General features: G+C 36.5%; 3 protein-coding genes and 1 long non-coding RNA gene across 4 annotated transcripts; 1 reads left to right on the top strand and 3 right to left on the bottom strand.

Annotated features, from left to right (window-relative positions):
• The first annotated feature begins 2555 nt into the window (after positions 1-2555).
• LOC130719109 (protein FAR1-RELATED SEQUENCE 5-like) lies at positions 2556-5286 on the top strand. The gene is made up of 3 exons (XM_057569752.1): positions 2556-4814; positions 4901-4969; positions 5068-5286. Exons 1-3 carry the CDS (start codon positions 2556-2558, stop codon positions 5284-5286), a joined length of 2547 nt encoding a protein of 848 aa, XP_057425735.1.
• Positions 5287-10385: 5099 nt separating this feature from the next.
• LOC130718579 (uncharacterized) lies at positions 10386-11068 on the bottom strand. The gene is made up of 3 exons (XR_009012716.1): positions 10931-11068; positions 10556-10709; positions 10386-10481 (listed from the first exon to the last, which is right to left on the bottom strand). It is a non-coding gene; the product is annotated as an uncharacterized LOC130718579 (long non-coding RNA).
• Positions 11067-12363, bottom strand: LOC130719107 (uncharacterized). Its single transcript, XM_057569750.1, has 4 exons — positions 12200-12363; positions 11691-11758; positions 11152-11605; positions 11067-11083 (listed from the first exon to the last, which is right to left on the bottom strand). Exons 2-4 carry the CDS (start codon positions 11754-11756, stop codon positions 11067-11069), a joined length of 537 nt encoding a protein of 178 aa, XP_057425733.1. The 5' UTR covers positions 11757-11758; positions 12200-12363.
• Positions 12364-15403: 3040 nt separating this feature from the next.
• Positions 15404-19514, bottom strand: LOC130719106 (thylakoid lumenal 15.0 kDa protein 2, chloroplastic-like). The gene is made up of 5 exons (XM_057569749.1): positions 19392-19514; positions 16673-16763; positions 15832-15900; positions 15622-15731; positions 15404-15541 (listed from the first exon to the last, which is right to left on the bottom strand). Exons 1-5 carry the CDS (start codon positions 19512-19514, stop codon positions 15449-15451), a joined length of 486 nt encoding a protein of 161 aa, XP_057425732.1. The 3' UTR covers positions 15404-15448.
• Between the last annotated feature and the right edge of the window lie 651 nt (positions 19515-20165).

Here is a 20165-nt window from a genome sequence, read left to right as displayed (position 1 = left end):
CCCATTTGAAAATTAAGACAACATTTTAAATACTGTAAATCATACAATCTCATAATACATAGCTTGAAAATGAACCACTATTTATATGGCAAGTTGATTGAAGTTTTAACAGTTGCTTAAAAGCTTAAACTGATAAATCTTTAGTAATGAATTCTTAGATAGCACAATTATTTGTCTAAAAGAAAAGGTCATACCACTAATTTCTAAATGGACTGATAAAACTATGTTCTTGAACATTGCAGAAGTTCTTAATTCATCATTTTCTCCCATGAAGAACAATCCAACCTTCTAAACTTTTGATGCCTATTATATGGAAGTCAATTGTTCACTTCAACTTCACTCTACAAAAGCGTTACGCAGTCTAGGTGGAGATTTTCTAAATCCATCATTTCAGTACATCACTCATATGATGGCTTGAACTGTTTACAACCCATTTAAGTTAATAGAAGAACCAAATGAACACCACATGCTCACCAGAAAACATATTAGTAGAAACCAAGACAATCTGATAACAGCAAACCGATATGAATGTGGAAAAACAAAACAGTTATGAAAACTGAAACAAATTAAAGAGGGTACCCACCCGAAACTTGGATAGCTATTTTTGTGATGCCATTGGCCTTAAAATTGGCTTGCAGTTCTTCCTTTTTCCACCATCTCTTCCTTTAACACTACCAAAAATTGTATATGAAAAAAAAACTAAGTTCAATCTAGCAATTAACAGTGATTAGTAAATATCTGCCGAGTTCATGAAGTTTTTATATAATAGGTTTGCCATACCTACACTTAGTATTCATTGGAATTGTACATTTACTACTTGACTTTCCATGCATACTTGTAGTCAAATGGGTGACAACAGATGAAGGAGTATTCATCACTGGATTAAATAGTTTCTAAATGGCAGATCATTCTGTAATCAATAAAGATGGCATTGATCATGATCAGACAGATTTAAAGAATGAATAATACTGAAATCAAGTGATAAACTACAAATCAAACACATATTTAATGTCTTCAATTAAAAAAGAATGAAGCCCTTACACTTTTACTAATGAGGAAGTGGAAGACAATTTGCTCATTTGATCGGGAATGAAACTGTCTGTTCACAAAAAAGGTAGCTAGCTGACAATCACATCACCCTCCAGCCAGTAAATTCCTAAATACTACTTGTAAAGTTTCACAAATGAGTTGCTAGCTTTGCTTTGCTTTGTCCGGTGTAGGGAAAACTCATTTTCACCCCAATCCCAAATGATCAACTAAATGCGCATTCCCTAAATATCTTACTTTTCTCCTTGAATCATCTAATTGAAATAAGGAGAAAATGTGTCCCTCTCATCAGGTGGCAGGTGCAGTATTGCATGTGGATTTATGCATAGAAAGTTAGTTGGCTACACAACAATTTAATGGCCAAAAGAATTCACAGACATCCTTTATGCCTATATACATTAAAATGACCAGACACGTAATCTGAAAGCGTTTTAAGCAATCTTGTGAAAGTGCTCATGTGTAAGAAAAACTCATACCACAAAAACATATTATGCACGAATAGACAACTTTAACCAATTAAAATCACAACCACACAGTGAAAGTGAAGAGCCTTCTACCCATGTTACTTATGCTGCCACACCAATCCTCGGCATTCCCTTCCTTAGAAGTACAGTTTAGTTGCAAGAAACTGAGTCAATGTGCTACACTAAATGTGGTTTCCCATTCACTTTATGATTTCATATTGCTATGGATTTAATGCATAATAATATGAGAAGAAGCACCTGTCGGAAGCACCTTTTGGATAAGGCAAATTCTGTGGTGCCTCCCTATTTTTAAGGGTGTGGTGCCTCCAACCCTTTTAGCAAATAATATGCTGCCATGTGTATTAGTATTTTCAAATTTTCTTTTTCTGTTCAAATTTGAATTGTTTTTTAGAAAATCAAAAATGTTTTATATTTTATTTTCAGAGGGGCCTTTTAGCAATTGTTTGAAAGTTGTATATTATCTCTTAACCATCATTGAGAATTTTTACCAAGCTTATTTGTATTCTGAGTTCAACCCATTTTCTTCTTCTTCTTCCTTGAACCCTAAATAGTATCAGCTTCTTCACCTTCCAGCTTCTTCACCTTCCAGCTTCTTCATCGTTCGTTTTTCGCAGACGACGACCATTGTCGTCATCAGCTTCTTCATTGTCGTTCGAGCTTCTTCACGTTCCAGCTTCTTCATCAAATAGCACGGTCCGTTTCTGAATCTGGGTTTATTGTGTTTTGGTTCTAAAATCGCATTTTCCTAATCTATTATTCGTTGTTGTTGTTTGATTTCAAATTAAGGGGTTCTTATATTTGTGGGTTTTGAATCTGGGTTTATGGTTTAAATCGCATTTTGGGTATTGTGCTTTTGGGTTTAGGCTTTTGAATCGGTGGGTTTAGGGTTTAAAAAATCTGAATGAAATTTTTTTCGTTTAAGGTTTACAAAATTGATTTCGTTGTTTTCGAAAATCAGGTTTTGTTTACTTAAAATCTTTGTGTTGTACTTATTTATTGGTTTCGTTGCATAGGTTTGCTGCCATGGCAGATGTGAATGAATATTTCTCTATTGACTTGTCTAATGATGGAGGTATGAGTGAGGATGATGATTCTGTGGCAGTGGCTGATGATGGCAATGGCAATAATGAGAATTCTAATCCAGATCGTTGCAAATTAATCCCTGACTTGACAGCTGATGAGATAAGGGAGCTGGTGTTTTGTTCTGAGAAGGATGCTGTTGAATTTTACCAACACTATGCCCATTTAAAAGGTTTTGGTGCAAGGAAAGATGATGTCCGCCGTGATCGAAAGGGTAATATTATTAGTCGTCAACTGGTGTGTAATAGGGAAGGTGAGAGACATGAGAAGCATTTGAATAAGGTTAGCCGAGTCAAAGAAGCAAAGCCTATTACCAGAGTGGCTTGCCCAGCAAAGTTCCGTGTCCGTTTTCATGCAGACTCAAGCAAGTGGAAGGTTGTGCTATTTGAACCAGAACACAATCATGGGTTGACACCTGCATCCCACGTTCATTTGATGCCCTCATTCAGGGGATTGACTGATGGTGACAAGGCTCAAGTAGACAGTCTAAAGCTGTATGGGGTGAGAAGTTGCAACATAATGGGGCTTTTGATGGGTCAGAAAGGTGGGCATGAATCGGTGGGTTTTCTGAAAAAGGACTTATATAATCATGTTGATAAGAAGAAAAGGATAAGTTTAGGTGCTGGAGATGCAGCCAGTGCATTGAGTTATTTGCAGCGTAAGGGGGAGAAGGATCCCATGTTTTTTTTCAAATTCACAATATCAGGTGAAGAAAATCTTGAAAACTTGTTTTGGTGCGATGGAACAAGTCGCCTTGATTACCAAGCGTTTGGAGATGTCATTGTTTTTGACAGCACCTACAAGAAGAACAAGTACAACAAACCGGTTGTTATCTTTTCTGGCTACAATCATCACAAGGAGACTACAATTTTTGCATGTGCCTTGGTTTATGATGAGACCATTGAGACTTACAAATGGGTCCTGAAAGCCTTGGATGAAGCTATGTTTGGAAAGCAACCCAAAGCTATTGTGACTGATGGAGACAAATCTATGCGTGAAGCAGTGAAGGTTGTGTTTCCTAATGCTACTCAAAGGCTTTGTGGATGGCATATTCAGCAAAACTGTCTTGAGAAAATTAAGATTCCAGATTTCTTGAATGAATTTAAGACTTTGATTTATGGGAATTTCACTCCAGAACGTTTTGAAACTAAATGGCTGCAAGTGATTGAAAAGTATGGTATTGGTGAGGAAAAATGGATTAAACAGACGTATGAAACTAGGCAGATGTGGGCAACTGCGTTTATGCGAGAGAAATTTTTTGCCGGTATCAGGACTACCTCTCTATGTGAAGGCATTAACTCATTTATTAAGAGGTATGTGCAGTGCAAAAATAGCATCCTTGATTTCATTTATAACTTTGAGAGAGCTGTGGAGGAGTATAGGCATAATGAGTTAGCCTCTGATTTCAAGTCAAGTTATGGTGAGCCTGTCTTGATTACTGCTTTGAGTCACATTGAACAAGGGGCAGCAAAGTTGTTGACATTGAATATGTTTAGGGAAGTGAGACATATGATTCAACGAGCACTTAACCTTAATCTTGTTGAACGATCAGAGATTGGTACCACAGTGATGATAAAGTTTAGCATTTGTCGTCATCCAAACACTCAGTTCTTGGTCATTTATGACAAGAATCAGAACATGTTTAATTGTGATTGTGGGTTTTCTGAATATGTTGGCATACCTTGTTCTCACATTATATGTGCAATGAGAACTGAGAACATGAATGAATTCCCTGCTAGTCTTGTTTCTAAAAGGTGGCTGAAGACTGCAAAGGCTGATTCATTACAATCTATCCCTGCTATGGAGGTTGATACTGATAGAATGAAAATGCTGCGTAGAGGTGTAATTTCTGCTGCATGCAACTTTCTGAGTGAATATGGTGCTGATGACTCTTCTGATTTCTCAAATGTTATCGAGGACATATACAAGCTTGTCATGAAATTTCAGAAACGTCGCCATCCCAATTCTGCTGCAACCAATTTATTTGTCATTGGTGACCCAGCTGTTGTCAAAACAAAGGGCGCTCCACGGAAGAAGTATAAGAAGACGAAAAGGCTATGCTCTAATTGCAGAAAGGGTGGCCACACAATCAGGACATGTCCTACATTATTTGAGGGTAATGAAGTTGGAGAAAGTTTTGCAGATGCTGAAGAAGATGAAGATTCATCTGTTGAAATTGATGGTGATAACACCGCTGATACTGTAAGTTGTTTGTATAATTTAACTTATATAATTATTTTGCAGCCAATTACCATGTGTATGACATTAATATTTTAAATTGTATACAGCCTGTGCCATCATTAGGAGGAGATAATGGAGGGCCCAGTTCAATGAGTACAGTCAAAGCCAAAAGAAAGGCATGTTATATGTCATATTTACTATGTTGTATAAATTTGAGTGGCATGTTCTGTTGTAAAATTGTTGTTTATGGTTTATATTTGGCTGTGAATTTTAGGTGGGCGATAGAAGAACCCAGAAGGATGTTAAACGCAACACTGGAAGTTCCCAAGCTATGGTGTCACCAACTATTGAGCAACCTCAAGCTGATATTGAAGCCCCTCCAATGAGTTTCCCAAGTGGGTTCAATTTGTTTCCCCAATTCCCTGCGAGCCAGATTTTACAATCTTTCCATCCTTTTGCTTCATACCAGCAATCGCCTTATGGCACTCAGTAGAAGACTGAATATTGGATGTGGCTCTGAATTTTGCTTGGAATTGTTATTGCATTGTGTTGCTTAAACCATTAATGGACCTGTTTTTTTTCATGTAATTTTTGCTGGGAACTAGTATGGCTATGTTATTGAAGTCCTCGCTGATTTTGAAGTATTTTTTGTTTATGAAGTCTTGAAGTTATTATGATTGAATGTTGGACCAATGAATTTTATTGCTGAATTATTAATTCATAGTATTTGAGTTCTTTCATCCAAATGCTTAGTTTAGAATATTTCAGGTACCATCTTTGTGCCATATTTATGCAATCCAGTACTTGTATAAAAAAAGACCAATGTTATAGTTTGTTTGCAATAATCTGTACAAAATGGGTAAAAAAAAGAAGAACATGAGATTTGAACCAGGGACATGTAGAACCAACAGGAGGATATTTACCACTGGGATACCACTCATTATTACTAACAAACAGTTAAATAATATATTTAATACGGTTAATGCGGTTTGGTTGCTATTGAGTGGATAAGCAAATAAAAAAATAATTAAAAACTGATTATAGGAGTATTCGAACCTAGGACATGTGGGAAATATAGGATGCTACTAACCACTAAGCTAGAAGTAACTATTGAAATGAAACTGTAAACATAAATATTTAATTGAGTTAATGCGATATTTAATTGAGTTAAGATTAATAAACTTAAACTTAAAGCTTAAGTAAGACCGAAGCTTCATATTAGGCCTTTATCCTTCTTAAGCTCTGCTGAGACTCTTGTTGCTCCGCCGCTCTCCATATTAGGCCTTTATCCTTCTTAAGCTCTGCCGAGACTCTTGTTGCTCCGCCGCTCTCTGTATTAGGTCAAACTTAAAGCTTAAGTAAGACCGAAGCTTCATATTAGGCCTTTATCCTTCTTAAGCTCTGCCGAGACTCTTGTTGCTCCGCCGCTCTCCATATTAGGCCTTTATCCTTCTTAAGCTCTGCCGAGACTCTTGTTGCTCCGCCGCTCTCCATATTAGGCCTTTATCCTTCTTAAGCTCTGCCGAGACTCTTGTTGCTCCGCCGCTCTCCGTATTAGGTCAAACTTAAAGCTTAAGTAAGACCGAAGCTTCATATTAGGCCTTTATCCTTCTTAAGCTCTGCCGAGACTCTTGTTGCTCCGCCGCTCTCCATATTAGGCCTTTATCCTTCTTAAGCTCTGCCGAGACTCTTGTTGCTCCGCCGCTCTCCGTATTAGGTCAAACTTAAAGCTTAAGTAAGACCGAAGCTTCATATTAGGCCTTTATCCTTCTTAAGCTCTGCCGAGACTCTTGTTGCTCAGCCGCTCTCCATATTAGGTCAAACTTAAAGCTTGTACCATTAAATATTATTTATATAGTATTTATTAATAAATAATGTTAATAAATAATTTTTATACCTATTTATAAATATTATTTCTAAAATAAGTTAAATATAAAAAATTAAAAAACATTTAACTTCCTAACCATGGTGCCATAAAGCTTCGAAAATGGAAGGTGAGGAGATGGTGAAGTTAAGCACTTTCGGTGGCTCCAAAATTGGAATATGGAGAGGCCGCATGCTTGATAGGGTTATGAGAGGGGGAGTAATGAGGAAAATTGATTGCAGCTTTGTTGTTTGATCTTCCAGCCTCAAAACTCGTGAAGGGGTTTAGGGTTTCAATCAATTCCCCCTAGTACTATAAAATTGCTTCAATTATGAATGGGATTCAGAGTCTAACAAGGAGTGGAAGATTTACGGTCCAAAATCATCTGATTGATGTCTACCATGAAAACGAAAGGAGCCCCAGTTGTTCGACGAAGCCACCGGAAGCGAAATCGTCGAGAAGTGGATTGCATCTCCGTCAATTCGCCGGACTTGGATTTCACCGTCCCAAATCAGAACGCTAACCCTTCTTTGGTACTCATATCTTCGAGGTAATCAGTGTTACTCATCTAAAACTCTGTTTCTGTTCTGTCGTGTTTATGTATTAGGTTTCGTAGGTTTTTGACATTCATATCTTATTTGCAGTAATCAAGATTCTGGGCTGCAGCTGAACATGAATCTTCCATATTATGGTGATCAACAAGAAGATGACAAGAAAAAAAAGGTATGTTTTGAAGTAAAATGAATTACTTTTCACTTAAATAGCTTAAATTGCTTCAGTTGAATTTTCCGTATCTTATTCCCTTGCTTACCATAGTAGTATGCCAAATTAAACTTCATATAATGGATTCAAATTAGGAAACCTTGAATCCCTGCTTAAATTACAGCTGTGAAACCTATAGCCAAGGTCTAATTTTTTTTTTTTATATTTTACAATGCAGGGAGTGGTTAATGAAGAGAAATTTAATACGTTGGAGGCAAACATGGAAGCTATTATGGCTAGTATTGGGTGGTTGACACAGACAATGATAAAGTCCAAATGTGTCCAGATTCTTCCCACAGAAGGAACACAGTTAGATCCATCTTCATCAGTTGAACCAATACCTGAAGCGATAGAGAAATCATGCAAAAGTTTGTTGCACCAACGGTTGAACTCCCAACACCTATTGCTGACCTACCAACACCAAATACTGAAATCCAAACTGAAACCGTTGAGATCGCACCAACATCTACAGAAAATCACAGTTCACTTGTTAGGAAGCTTTTCAGCCCACCTGTTACGTCACAGGACACAAATCCAGGAAACCAAATTACCAATGCTGACTTTCAATCCCCCAAAAACCTGAAAATAGTTACCCCTCATTATGTTCCACCGATAAGTTATGTTTTTTTTAAAATTTTGACACATTAATTAAGAACTTTACTTGTTAAATTGACTGTCATACATGTGTATCTTGTAGTTCCTGAACAAGATATTCAAGAATGAGAACACATTCCAACTATCTTATGCTGAGACGGCTGTGGCATCTTATATCTTTAAGAAGGCCAATAAAGATGACATGGCTTGGTAAAATGTCTGAGTTTTTATTTACGTAGTTAAATTATTTTTTGATACTCAGTAGAAGAGCTAATTTAATATGCATGTTATGTTCATGGCAGGAAAGAGGCCTTGGTGAAGCCTGAAATCCCTTTCTCGGATGGAACCCGTGGTGTGCTGCAGTGCCTGAAACCAAAAGGAGAGTTGGTGACGGATTTGCTTAACTTGCTCGCTTGCTTGTTGACCAAGAAGGAGAGGTCTTTTAATCAAAATCCACCCATATGGTTTTTCCCAACAAATGTTTCGGTAATATCATCTGCTCATTCTTAATGGCAAGTTCTGTTTAATAGAAATGAAATATAAAGTTCACTGAAGTTGTTCTTTTCCACTGTAGCAAGCTATATTGTCATGGACTACAAACCCTAATTCTATGAAGATTTTAATTAAGGCAAATTTCATGGGGAAAGTAGACCTTCTTGAAAAGGTAACTCAATAATTGTGTAACATATCATTTCATTCAAAATGTAGCTTGTTTGAGCTTTATCTACATGGTTGCTTTCTGCCAGATATTTGTTTCTGTTAACGATGACAATAAGCACTAGTACCTTATAGTCCTGGACTTTAAGAATGAGCAAGTAGTGTATCTCGACAGCTATCCGGAAGAAGGCAGGATGCTTGCCAGAATTAGGCGTACCAAACTACTGGTATAACCTTATAATGAATTTACTTTTTTGATTACATGATTTGTGTTATTAATTTTGTTACTAAGAGAAAACTTGTTGCTCGTAGTGTATTTATTTGGAAGAACTTCTGCAAGACCAGTCATTTTATCTCATCGATGATAGCCCTAAGCCTATTGTGTCTGAATTCAAAATGGTTATCCCAGAAGGGCTTATGGTTCAAAAGAAAGATTTGTAAGTTACATATAACAATTTAATTCTTTTATACTTTTGAAACCATGTAACTTACTGATTGAAAATTGTTTTCTGTCATGCAGAAACGACTGTGGAGTTTTTGTTGCAACTTGGATGAACCAGATGGGGATAAATGGATACAAGATAGAGGTTGATAACTTCACAAGATTGAAACTTGCTGTGGACCTTGTTCTCCATTCACATAATTTGCTTCAAGGAGTTATGCTATCAAAATCATTGGTGTACTACAACAGGATATCAGAAGCTGGAAACAAGAAGAAAGGGGTGCCAAAGACTTGTAGATTTTGTAATATGTTAGACACAATCTATGTTTTTTATTCCGTGCTTTATCTTTGTGTATGCGCAAGCGTGGACGCATTGAATCCTTTTTCAGGGCACTTGTAGTTGCCAAATTTTGTTCATCAGGTTAAGGCACTAGTTGCCAAATTTTGCTTGTTAAGGCACTAGTTGCCAAAAAACCCTTTTATAAATTTTTATGCGTTGGTTGTCTTATATCATGTTTATTAGATCATGTTTTCTTCAAATGCAATAATAGCTATAGCTTAAACAAGAACAAAGAGCGCAACTTAGTTATATATTTGGACCATTTTCTATTGAAAATAGAAACATGATTCATAGCAATAGAAAGATCAACCTAACTTAGACAAGAGCAACCTTATTTGGACCCATTTTCACTTAAAAACAGTTGAAAACATGTTTGATAGCGATAGTAACATCTTTTGACATAGTAAATCATAGTCAAGTTTGACAAGAGCACTACTTACTCACTATTTTATTTGGACCAGTTTTCACTTAATATAGCAAATGTTCTTGGTTCTTTTGTATGCTCTTTTGTCATAGTTTTATCATAGTCATTTTTGGAGGTTTCTCATCATCTACTTACATAGTTTTATCATATCTTGGGAGGTTTCTCATCATCTACTTACACAGTTTCATTAAATTATTATGTAGACTAAAAAATGTAAATTTAGATAAGTTTAAAAAGAGGACTCATGTGAGCACTTCTCATAAAAGAGTTAATAATTCAAAAAGAGTACACATACATGTGACCATTTCTCAAAAACAGTTTTACATATCCAAAGCTTGTGTAAATCACTTAAACAAAATAAGTAGCACAACAACTACCAAAGAGACAACAACAACAATGAAATACATTTGTTCCCTTCTCTTGTAGTCAGAGATCAAAGCTTCTGCCCTCTTTAATCCTTCAAAGCAATCATCAACTTGACCAGAAGTCACAGCAGCAGTCATGGGGGATTGAACAACTTGACCAGGAGTCACAGCAGCAGTCATGGGGGCTTCAACAACTTGCCCATGCACAGGGGGATCAAGCCAATCATAATACCCACAAGCCTGCGTATATTTAAGTTCATAAGTTATATATTCCTTGTTGTCAACTGAATACATAACAAAAACTCCCTGTTTACCTTCAAAGGACATTGAAAATATCTTCGTCCATAATTACTACTGGACCATGAAGTCTTTAGGGCTGGGGTAAGGCCGCAAGTACAGAGCCTTCCATCAGCAATCCCATTTCTTCTTTGTGTCGAAGAGAATGATTGAGATGCCATATATTATACACTACAGAAATATACTAATAAGTAAATAATTGAACCCTTAATAACATATAAAGTCATTGATTAACTAATATCCATAAAACACCAAGTTGCACAAAACATATCCAAAAAGGTCTAACAAGCCAGGGGCATCAAGCCAGTCCAAAAGTTGCACAAAACAAAGGCAAAACATACAAGGTCCAAACTGAAAACATTAATAGGAAATCAACAAAACATCAAACTCACTACGGCTGCCCACGGGTAATGGTAACATTAACCAAATTGTTGTGAGTGCTAACTGGCCTAAAGTGCACAACATCCCTATACTTCAACTCATGATCCTTCACATATTGATATCATAATTACATCATTCTCTTCAATGTTATCCACATCCATAAACTGCCCACCAACATCAGCTACTGGTATCTCCCCACCAACATCAGCCACTGGAACTGGAACTTCCACACCATCTTCATCCTTATCACCAACATCAGCCACTGAAACTGAAACTTCCCCACCAACTTCAACCTTACCACCGACATCATCCACTGGAACTTCCCCACCAACTTCATCCTTATCACCAACATCAGACACAACCACCTCTTCACCATTCTTACCTGAACTCCCAACATCAGGTTGCCTTACAGAAGGGCCAGCACCATAGCTTATTTGATTCATCAGTCTATCAAATATCCTGATAGAAAACTTGTTCTTTCCACAATAGGAGAAATCTGCCCAATGATTTCTTTTCAAATCATACATTTTTACAAACTTGACCACAGCATCAATGAGCAAACCTCCATTATTACCCACAACCAACTGAAAGGTGAACTCCCCCCCTACAGGATCCCTAACCACAACATGATTTCCCAGCATAGATTTGTATTGTGCAATAAACTCTACTGGAACTTCCACGTCATCCTAATGTTTTTCCAATAAAACTTATTAAAATTGATGTTTAAACCATATAACTATACCAACACAAATGGAAGGAGCTAAAAATTACCAGGTTTAACTTTATCACAGTATTGAAACCAGGTGTGTAAGGGCCATAAGCACTTGTTTGACTCATCTCTTCAAAAACACAAATAATCAGTTCAAAGCACAGATTAAGAATGTGAACACAGACGCTTAAAATTCAATATCAACATAAAAATATGGTTCAATCCCACCAAAAAAAGAACACTCATGTGATAAACAAGGTTCCATAACAAATCTACAAACCATAAATAACATAAAAATCAAACCTTTAATGCAGACAAAGAAAGGGGAATGACATGCATGTGATATACAAGGTTGGTTTTCAAATCTACAGCCTATTCGGAATAATTGTAATTACAAGTTATGAAAAATAACCGTAAACATCAAAACATCAAAACTTTAACTCAGACAAAGATATGAGAACGATATCAGAACACAAACCCTGAGAAAAAAACCATTCTTTCATTAAGATCCAAACCCCAGAAGAGAATACTTGAAGATCAAAACTACGAAAAGAAAAGATGAAGAACATACCGTAGGTCGCTGGCGCCTTCTTCTCTCACGTCGTCGCGTTCCACCGTCGGTCCTCGTCGTCGCGTTCCACCGCCGTTCCACCGTCGATCACTCTCGTCGTCTCCGCCACTCAGTCTCTCACACTTCTCTTTCTCTGGAATGTTCTGCTTTGGGAAGGATGAAGATGGTGTTGAAAAATGATGAAAATATTGAAGTGTATCAGTTATCAAAACAGAGGGAACATCAATAGTCACATCAATTCAAATGAGGGTATTACTTTTACTGTGGTAACTAATTAACTGAGGGACCTGTTAGCAAATTAATAAATATTTTATTTTTATAAAACCATATTTTCTAAAAATCATTTCCTATTATTTTAATTCATTTCAGAAAAAAAGAAAAGTCAACTCATTTAATACATGCCACATTCTTACTGGTCCAAATAGGCAGAGGCACCATACCTGCGCCTGGGAGGAGGCACCACAGAAGGAACCTTTGGATAAAAAGGTTGTGTCCGGCGCAGAAGAGTGGCAGCTGCCAGCTTATACCTCTTTTGATAAAGAAGTTGCCACGTGGAGCACAACAGCAAGAAACCACTGTCTATAGAGTAACTCACCTTGTCTGCCTTCACTACTGTAATCTTCACCCTTTGTTCATGACCATACGATTCCTCTTTAACTTTCATCCTGAAGACTTCTCATCATCCTGTTGTTCAGGATTGGAACCCATTGCACCCGCTTCTCTCTCAACCTTTATAATCATCTTGTTTATCTACATAACTTCCACCAACCATTATGCACCAAATAATCTTAAAATCAGATTAAACATGGATCCACCTGACATGTACAGGCTACAAAATTGCAACTTAAGTTCCGAGGAGTAGTCTGCAATTCTCTCCAATGTGTCATTGCTTCATCAGGCTAAGAAGCATGTAGAGCCTGAAAAAATGGAGAACTAAGAAATGACAAAACACCCAAACCATAAGAAAGCCGGGGAAAAAGCAAGGACTGAAACTAACACTACTTTGCTCCCATGAAAAAAGTAAGGAAAAGACATCCATGTAGCAAGAACTGAATATACATGGAAAATGGTAAAAGTAATCAGACTGGGAAAGCGGTACCACATGATATCTCTCCCTTCCTAGTGGAAACTCATAATAAAGTAACATCAACGAAGAGTTTCCAATTACAACAACAATAGATCAAATGGTAGGCTAATTAGTAAAGGCTAATGCCGGAAAAATCAAGTATTTCATTTGTGTTTCAAATGGGAAGCCTGCATCACTCAAAGCAGAAGAGGCAAAAAGAAGTAGTACACAAAGAGGAATATCTCACCTCTGAAATCAAACAAATATTCAAAAGCAAGGAATGGAAAACCACCATAGCTACGTTATTTATATATCAATGGCAGTAACAAATTGAAATGACAGGAGGATAGATGGGAAAATTACCTTCAAAGCGTGAGCTTGAGCGAAAATTGATTAGATTTTCAAACCCCACAGAGAAGAACTGAAACACAAAATAATCCTATCAAAATCCAGATAAAACGGGTTCAATCAAAGTCAGTAGTTATCTGAAGATAGCTCTCGAGCTTGTCAAGGCTCGTTGATTGGAGAAGATTGCGAGGAAATAGAGGTGATAGAAATGAAATCGAGCCATTCACCGACAGTGACATAAGTCATCATATTAGAGGAGCTGAGATTCAGATTGCTGCAATGAAACTTGATTCAGAAACGTGAAACAGAACATATTCAAATACGTCATCAACACCGAGGTGGTAGAACGTATCTGAAACCCTGATTAATGGAACAAAGGCAATGAGGCTTTAGAGCATGACCACCTCGCTAGAGCCACTAAAACGGATGCCACCGTCTCTGAATGAAGCTCTTGGGGAAGAGGATGGTGATTTTATTGATTTAAAAATTAAAACTAACTAACCCTTTTAGAAAGCAAGATATCATGATATACATACAGACACACTGAATCCCATTAAAACATTCAGCATTGAATTTAGCTTAAGTAAACTTGATTTTTGGCATAACCTAAAAATGATAGTTCTTTCCTTCCCACAAATTAATTTGAAAATAACAGTTTGTGCAGCACCGAAACACTCACTGATATCAGAAAGTTCTTTCCTTTTCCATTATTCTCTCAGAAACAAAGCAAATTTCATCACACATGCAGTCACCAATTGGCAATTACGAAGGAACAGGGAAAACGTAGGTAACAGTGAAGTGAGAGGGAAAAAAGGGGAACCTACGTGGTCGGAAGGAGAGGATTGAAGCTCGTACTGAATCTCGTTGCGGATGAGTTCCTCTCACGATTTCCCCTTCGCTCTTGTCACCATTTTCGATCTCTCTCTTCCTCGCGATCTCGCTCTCTCCTCTCCCTTGTTTTTTCTAGGTCTCTCATTTGTGTGACGCTTGGAATGGTGAACGGTGATTGCTAAATATACAACGGCAGAGAACAGAAGGAAAAGGAAACGGGCAATGCCTTTAGAAGAAATGAAAACGGAAGGGACTCGTGGAGAGGCAAACGAAACGTGCAAAGTGCAAACACAACTCTGAACTGAAAAAAAAATATCAAATGGCCAAGACTGAAGGCTATCGACGGCCAGGATTTCATCTTTAACTAATTAAACTGAGATTTACTGTATTGTCCATGGAAAAAATCAAGTTCATGTTCAATGATCTATTGAATTACACTTTTATCCTTAAGGCTGTAAAAACTCTCCCTTTATATAGTTTATAGATAGATAGATAGATAATTAAAATGCTTTTTAGTGTATATTTATTTTTTAAACTATAATAATTTTATGTAATGTAAAAATATTGTAAATAAACCCGTGTAACGCACAGGTAGTAATATCTAGTATACTCATAAAGTGTTCAGCAGCAGGCTTAAAAATCAATACACAATCTGAACTAATATCATCTTTGGATCCACTTTTAAGCCTTTTCAAGTCACTTCTCACTTCCAAGAATACCTTCTCCCTCAAATGTGGTAATATTTACCAGATTCCCAACATTCACCATGACAAAATGGACTGTAATATTACAAATAATGTTGATTTGCAATATCTTACCTCTCCTATGCATGCAACAAAAGTACATTGCGTGACTTCATGTGTATTAATAATGTACACAAGATCGTTACACTCAACATAATGTAATTAAAACTTGCAATATACTATCCTCAATACTTTAATTTCTATACACCCAAAAGGGACAATAAGGGCTTCTACATGACAGATTAATAGTAATCAACAAAATCAATTCACCTCAGAGCAATTATTAGGCCCAACGAGTTCTCTCAAACAACTAGAAATTGCCATAACTGCAGCTTCAACAGATGCATCTTCCCCCTATTTCATGAGGTGTTAAGCCATTATCAAATCATGAACTAAGCGAACAAAAAATTGCTAAATTGAAAAGCAGAGTTTACCTTGTCTCTCCAATAGAAAATGTTCCCGTACTTCCCAGCCAAACGACTCCAAAAACTACGTGGGATGTCCAAATCAACTGAAGCACCAACATTGAAATTCAATATGTTTCCTGGTCAACAAAACCCTTAACATGTTATTACCTCAATTGGTAGATGTAGCAAGAAAGAAGCCACAAGGAATAACAAAGAAAAGTGTAGTCCATCCTTTACCAAATGTAGGATCAGGAACAAAGACAATTGTTCTGTCATCTACTTGCCAGAAATCTTTGGCAGCCAAACCTGCAGAGCACAATAGTCTCAGCTTTCATGTTTCATAAATCACAATATCCTTTTGACCCCTCTTAAAAGCTCGAGAAGACAAAAAAATTTTTTTTAGCACCAGTCCAGCTATATTAATTTAATATATGTTGAGGTTTTGATTGATTGTGGATTGAATAGTCACTTTAGTCTGAAAGATATAGAGCCGGTCACCTTCTTCCTCCATCTAAAGAAATAGGGAAAATAGTCACCAAAGAAGAACCCGAATTTCAATATATCATGATTTTCATGTTTCAATGACTAACTTGATCGCTTTAATAATATTTCAGGGACTACATATATAGCTATTTCCTAAGTAGGGGACAAAAATGAATGACTCTATCTTTCTGTGAATACTCACTCTATATTTTGCTATTTGGGCTTATCTAATAGCATAAGCACGTATGCAAGAATTTGAAAGAACTTATGTAAATAGCCTATGACATATTTATAAGTTGTTTTGAGTTTATTTTCATAAGTTGTTCAGAATAGCTAATGAATAATAATTCATGCTTATCAATAACTTATTGCTAAGCATCCAATAACACTATTTTCAGCTCATTTCAATAAGATTCTTACATAAGCTTATGAATAAGCGTCATAAGCGTTTATTTCCATAAGCGTTTAATTAAGTTGTTCACCCAAACGCACCATATAACTATAAACAATGTGTTCACTAAAAATTGATCATGAAATAAATGAGATCTATAATATGGTACAAAGTGCGACGATGATTAAAATCATAAAAAAAAACCTGGGGTATCAGGATAGTTTTGGGCCAAAACTCTGAGCTTGAATCCAGTATCCTTTTCAATAGCAGCAATCTCTTGTACTAGTCTTTTCTCCTGGAGACAAATAAATAAATAATTAATTGAACATGGCAATTAACATTAATTCTTCCTTTCCTCAATTGATGACAGACTCAACAATTTTTCACTTGTAATTGTAACTACCAGGTAATTTTTCATGGTAAGTTAGGTTTATAAAATTAAAAAAAAGTTTCATGCGCTGACTGACAGTATAACATAGATAGACTAAAATTTGTCTTTGAACGTATAGATAGAATAAAATTAAAGTGAAAAGATAATGGCTTTTGGGGCAGAAAAAATTGACATTTTTTTAAAAAATAAAGAAAAAAATTGACATTCATAATGTATCTTTTGAAATTTTAGTCAATTATAAATAAGTGAATAAATACTATTTGACATTTTTGTTCTTGAGATGTTGTTCTACTGCTTCATATATTTGATGAATCAATTGTATGATTAATTCATATTTAATTTGTATGAAAATATAGTTTGTATATTTTTTTTTTGGTACATCGGAAAGATAAATTGTACCCGTCAGGAATCGAACCCTGGACATCCCCCTACCAACCCATATGTCTCAAGCTCCTACCACTTAAACTATCCTATGGGGACATAGTTTGTATATTTTGATTTGAATCTAATACTGATTATTTTACTATAATATTTATTGTGTAAAAAAAGTGATAAATTAAATTAGTTTATATACTGATGGAAATAATTAATATATATTTTTGTATATTTCTAAAAAAATAGAAATACGAAAATATCATACTAACATCTATGTTTTGCAACTAATAATGATTGTAATTTTTCTTGACTTGTAAATTTTTTGTTCTGACTTCAACTTGTTATGCCCTGTAAATTTATTAATTATTGGAAAGATAATAAAATAGAAATTTATTTCCTAAAGGAAAAAATAATAAATGTAATTTTATATTTTGGTATCTTATATATTATTATATTATATTTATTATTTTGATGCTTATATAAATTTTAAAATATAAGTTTTTTTTTTGATAAGGCAAAGAATATATTGAAAAAAAGTACAAGGCTCAATACAAAAATAGGAAAGAAAAACGAAAGCAAACTAATACATGCATGGAAACATAAATTTACAGCAATGGAACATGATGTGAACCCCATTTTAATTTGGAGCAGGACTCGACAAAGGATGTCTCATTAAAATCTTTTCAGGAAAACCCCCTTGAGAAAAACTTGGACAAGGAAAAAGAGTACATACTTTGTGGAGCCAAAGGCAAAGCATCCAAAAAGGAACATCCCAATAACCAAACCAATCCTCAACTCCAGTCCGTGCACACTACACATAGCCATAGTCTCCACCCAAGTATAGTAAGCATCCAAGACCCCTCAAATACTTGTGACAGGAGCACCGAGAAGCAAGGTGCTTTGTCCGAATGTGACCAACAAATTATAAACCACGCAGCAATCATCCCCGATCTCCAAGTATTTATTTTTGTTTTGTTTTAACAGCACTGCTAAATGGCTCGAATTGTTATCAATTTTGAATTTATGATACATGAGATTCTCACACCACTGTCATAATTATAATCGTTCAATCAATAGGAGCAAAGGAAAGCATGGAAACGAAATTCGTTTCGTACTTTCCAGCATTTTCCTTGTTTTAATCATGAAAAAATGTAGTTTCAAAAAAAAATCATGAAACTAAATGGGTTGGTGTAGTGGTTCAGCACTTCATCCTTTAAGCAAGTGGTTGGGGGTTCGAATCCCAACTCTTGCGAATAGAAAAAACTCATTGACCAGCCCCCTACCGCTTAGTGCGCTGACCGTGGGGCGAGGGATTAGTCTCATGGCTGTCGGCTGTGGGGATACCTTGGTTAATACAAAAAAAAAATCATGAAAAAATGTAATTAAATAAATTTAATAACATATATAGAATTCATACCAAAATAAAATATTGTAGATAGTAAAAGCCTAAATTTGTTTGTTCTTTGACCACCAGTCTTCACGGGGGAAAATGGTCCCACGTGATTAATCTAGCTCGGGATACAGTAGTGATGTCCCTGACCACAAATATATATATTTTTTTTTACCTCAGAGGGAATCGAATCCGGGCCAAAAGCCTAGGCAAGGAAGAAATTCTCAAAGAATCTCTACGAATTGAAGCAACTACGTACACATTGAGGGGGCCTATCATGAACAACATACTCCTCCAGGGGGGAGATGATCCAAGTGCATTGGAGTCCCAAGGATTTTTAATCATGTTTCTCTATCTAAATATATTATCTGCTTGTTTGTGTGCTCCCTTCACCACAATCAACCCAACTATTGAATCACTTAAACTATAAATCACCCCCAAGGCTAGGTGTCCACATGGTTCTTTGGGTTCGATAGCTGAGACTTACAATTTTATATTACTTCTTCTCATTATTCTCTTTGAAGACGGGTATGGACGGTGGAGACTACCCGGACGACAAAAATCCAGAGTAATGCGTCGTTTTCACACATAGGAAATCAAAGGAATGTGCACAGAAAGCCTGTGGATAGACTGTATACTGAAGCAGCAAGCAACAGAAAAGGGATAGCACTTTTTGTTGATGGTTTACAGGAGTTAACAACCTATCAACATGTGAAGAATGCCTTTGCAAGGTTTGGCAATATCCTTGGGGTCTTTGTTCAACGAACCAGAAAACGGCGACGTAAGATCAAGTTTGGCTTTGTTCGGTTCAATTTAGAAGGTGATGCAAGGGCTGCAATGAGACATATGAACGACAAGCTCCTTAACAGGACTCGTATCTCTGTCTCCATGGCGTTATACCCTCACGGGCTGAAGAACAGGGAAGCCACCCCTGTTGCTCGTCGACAAACACATATTCCAGAGCCTCGACCGAAACCGAAAATAGCAAGGAGTTACAAACAGGCACCCAAGAAGGTGTGGAGAAAAAAATTGGTGGAGGAGAAAACCCAAGAATCGACTCAATCCCAGACTTATGATTGTTGTTATCAGACTTCTGTTGAGGATAAGCAGAGGGTGCGCGAGAACTCTTATCGCTACTCTGAAAGAAGTGCAACATATTCACTTAGTCAAGGACTTTCTAATCTCCAGAGGCACTTTTGTATCACATATTGTCTCAATGGGTGCCAAAGAAGTGGCTATTGAATTTCGGGACTCTGAAGACATGAATAGATTTCTGGAGAGGAATGATCCTGCTTTGGGTAGGAAGTGTGAGCTTTTTCAACGAGCCTCTATCCGTTCAGTCTCGACTAGGCACTTTCTCTGGCTTCTTATCAAGAATGTCCCTCTTGGTGCTTGGAATCCCAGATTCTTTGATTATCTTGTTGCTAGGTGGGGGTCTTTTGTAAGAGTGGATGAGAACACCAGTCGTATGGAGAGCTTGGATTGTGCCAGAGTACTGATTATGACTTCAATTCCTTACTTTGATGACTGTGAATTGAAAG

Source organism: Lotus japonicus, chromosome 5 (assembly GCF_012489685.1).
Source record: "Lotus japonicus ecotype B-129 chromosome 5, LjGifu_v1.2".
Taxonomy (NCBI): domain Eukaryota; kingdom Viridiplantae; phylum Streptophyta; class Magnoliopsida; order Fabales; family Fabaceae; genus Lotus; species Lotus japonicus.
This window is presented reverse-complemented; position numbering and strand designations above follow the sequence as displayed.

Bases quoted from the DNA above. Each gene is read 5' to 3' on its own strand.
- LOC130719106 (XM_057569749.1), bottom strand. From the start codon at position 19,514: ATGGAGACAGAGATACGAGTCCTGTTAAGGAGCTTGTCGTTCATATGT. The intron at 16,764-19,391 runs GTTCGTTGAACA...ATTTGTCTCCAG, and splicing joins TCTTACGTCGCCGTTTTCTG to GAGAAAAGACTAGTACAAGA. The intron at 15,732-15,831 runs GTAAAGGATGGA...TTTGTTGACCAG, and splicing joins TGTTCCTGATCCTACATTTG to GAAACATATTGAATTTCAAT.
- LOC130719107 (XM_057569750.1), bottom strand. From the start codon at position 11,756: ATGAGTCAAACAAGTGCTTATGGCCCTTACACACCTGGTTTCAATACT. The intron at 11,606-11,690 runs GTAATTTTTAGC...GAAAAACATTAG, and splicing joins CTGTGATAAAGTTAAACCTG to GATGACGTGGAAGTTCCAGT.
- LOC130719109 (XM_057569752.1), top strand. From the start codon at position 2,556: ATGGCAGATGTGAATGAATATTTCTCTATTGACTTGTCTAATGATGGA. The intron at 4,815-4,900 runs GTAAGTTGTTTG...AATTGTATACAG, and splicing joins GTGATAACACCGCTGATACT to CCTGTGCCATCATTAGGAGG. The intron at 4,970-5,067 runs GCATGTTATATG...TGTGAATTTTAG, and splicing joins CAGTCAAAGCCAAAAGAAAG to GTGGGCGATAGAAGAACCCA.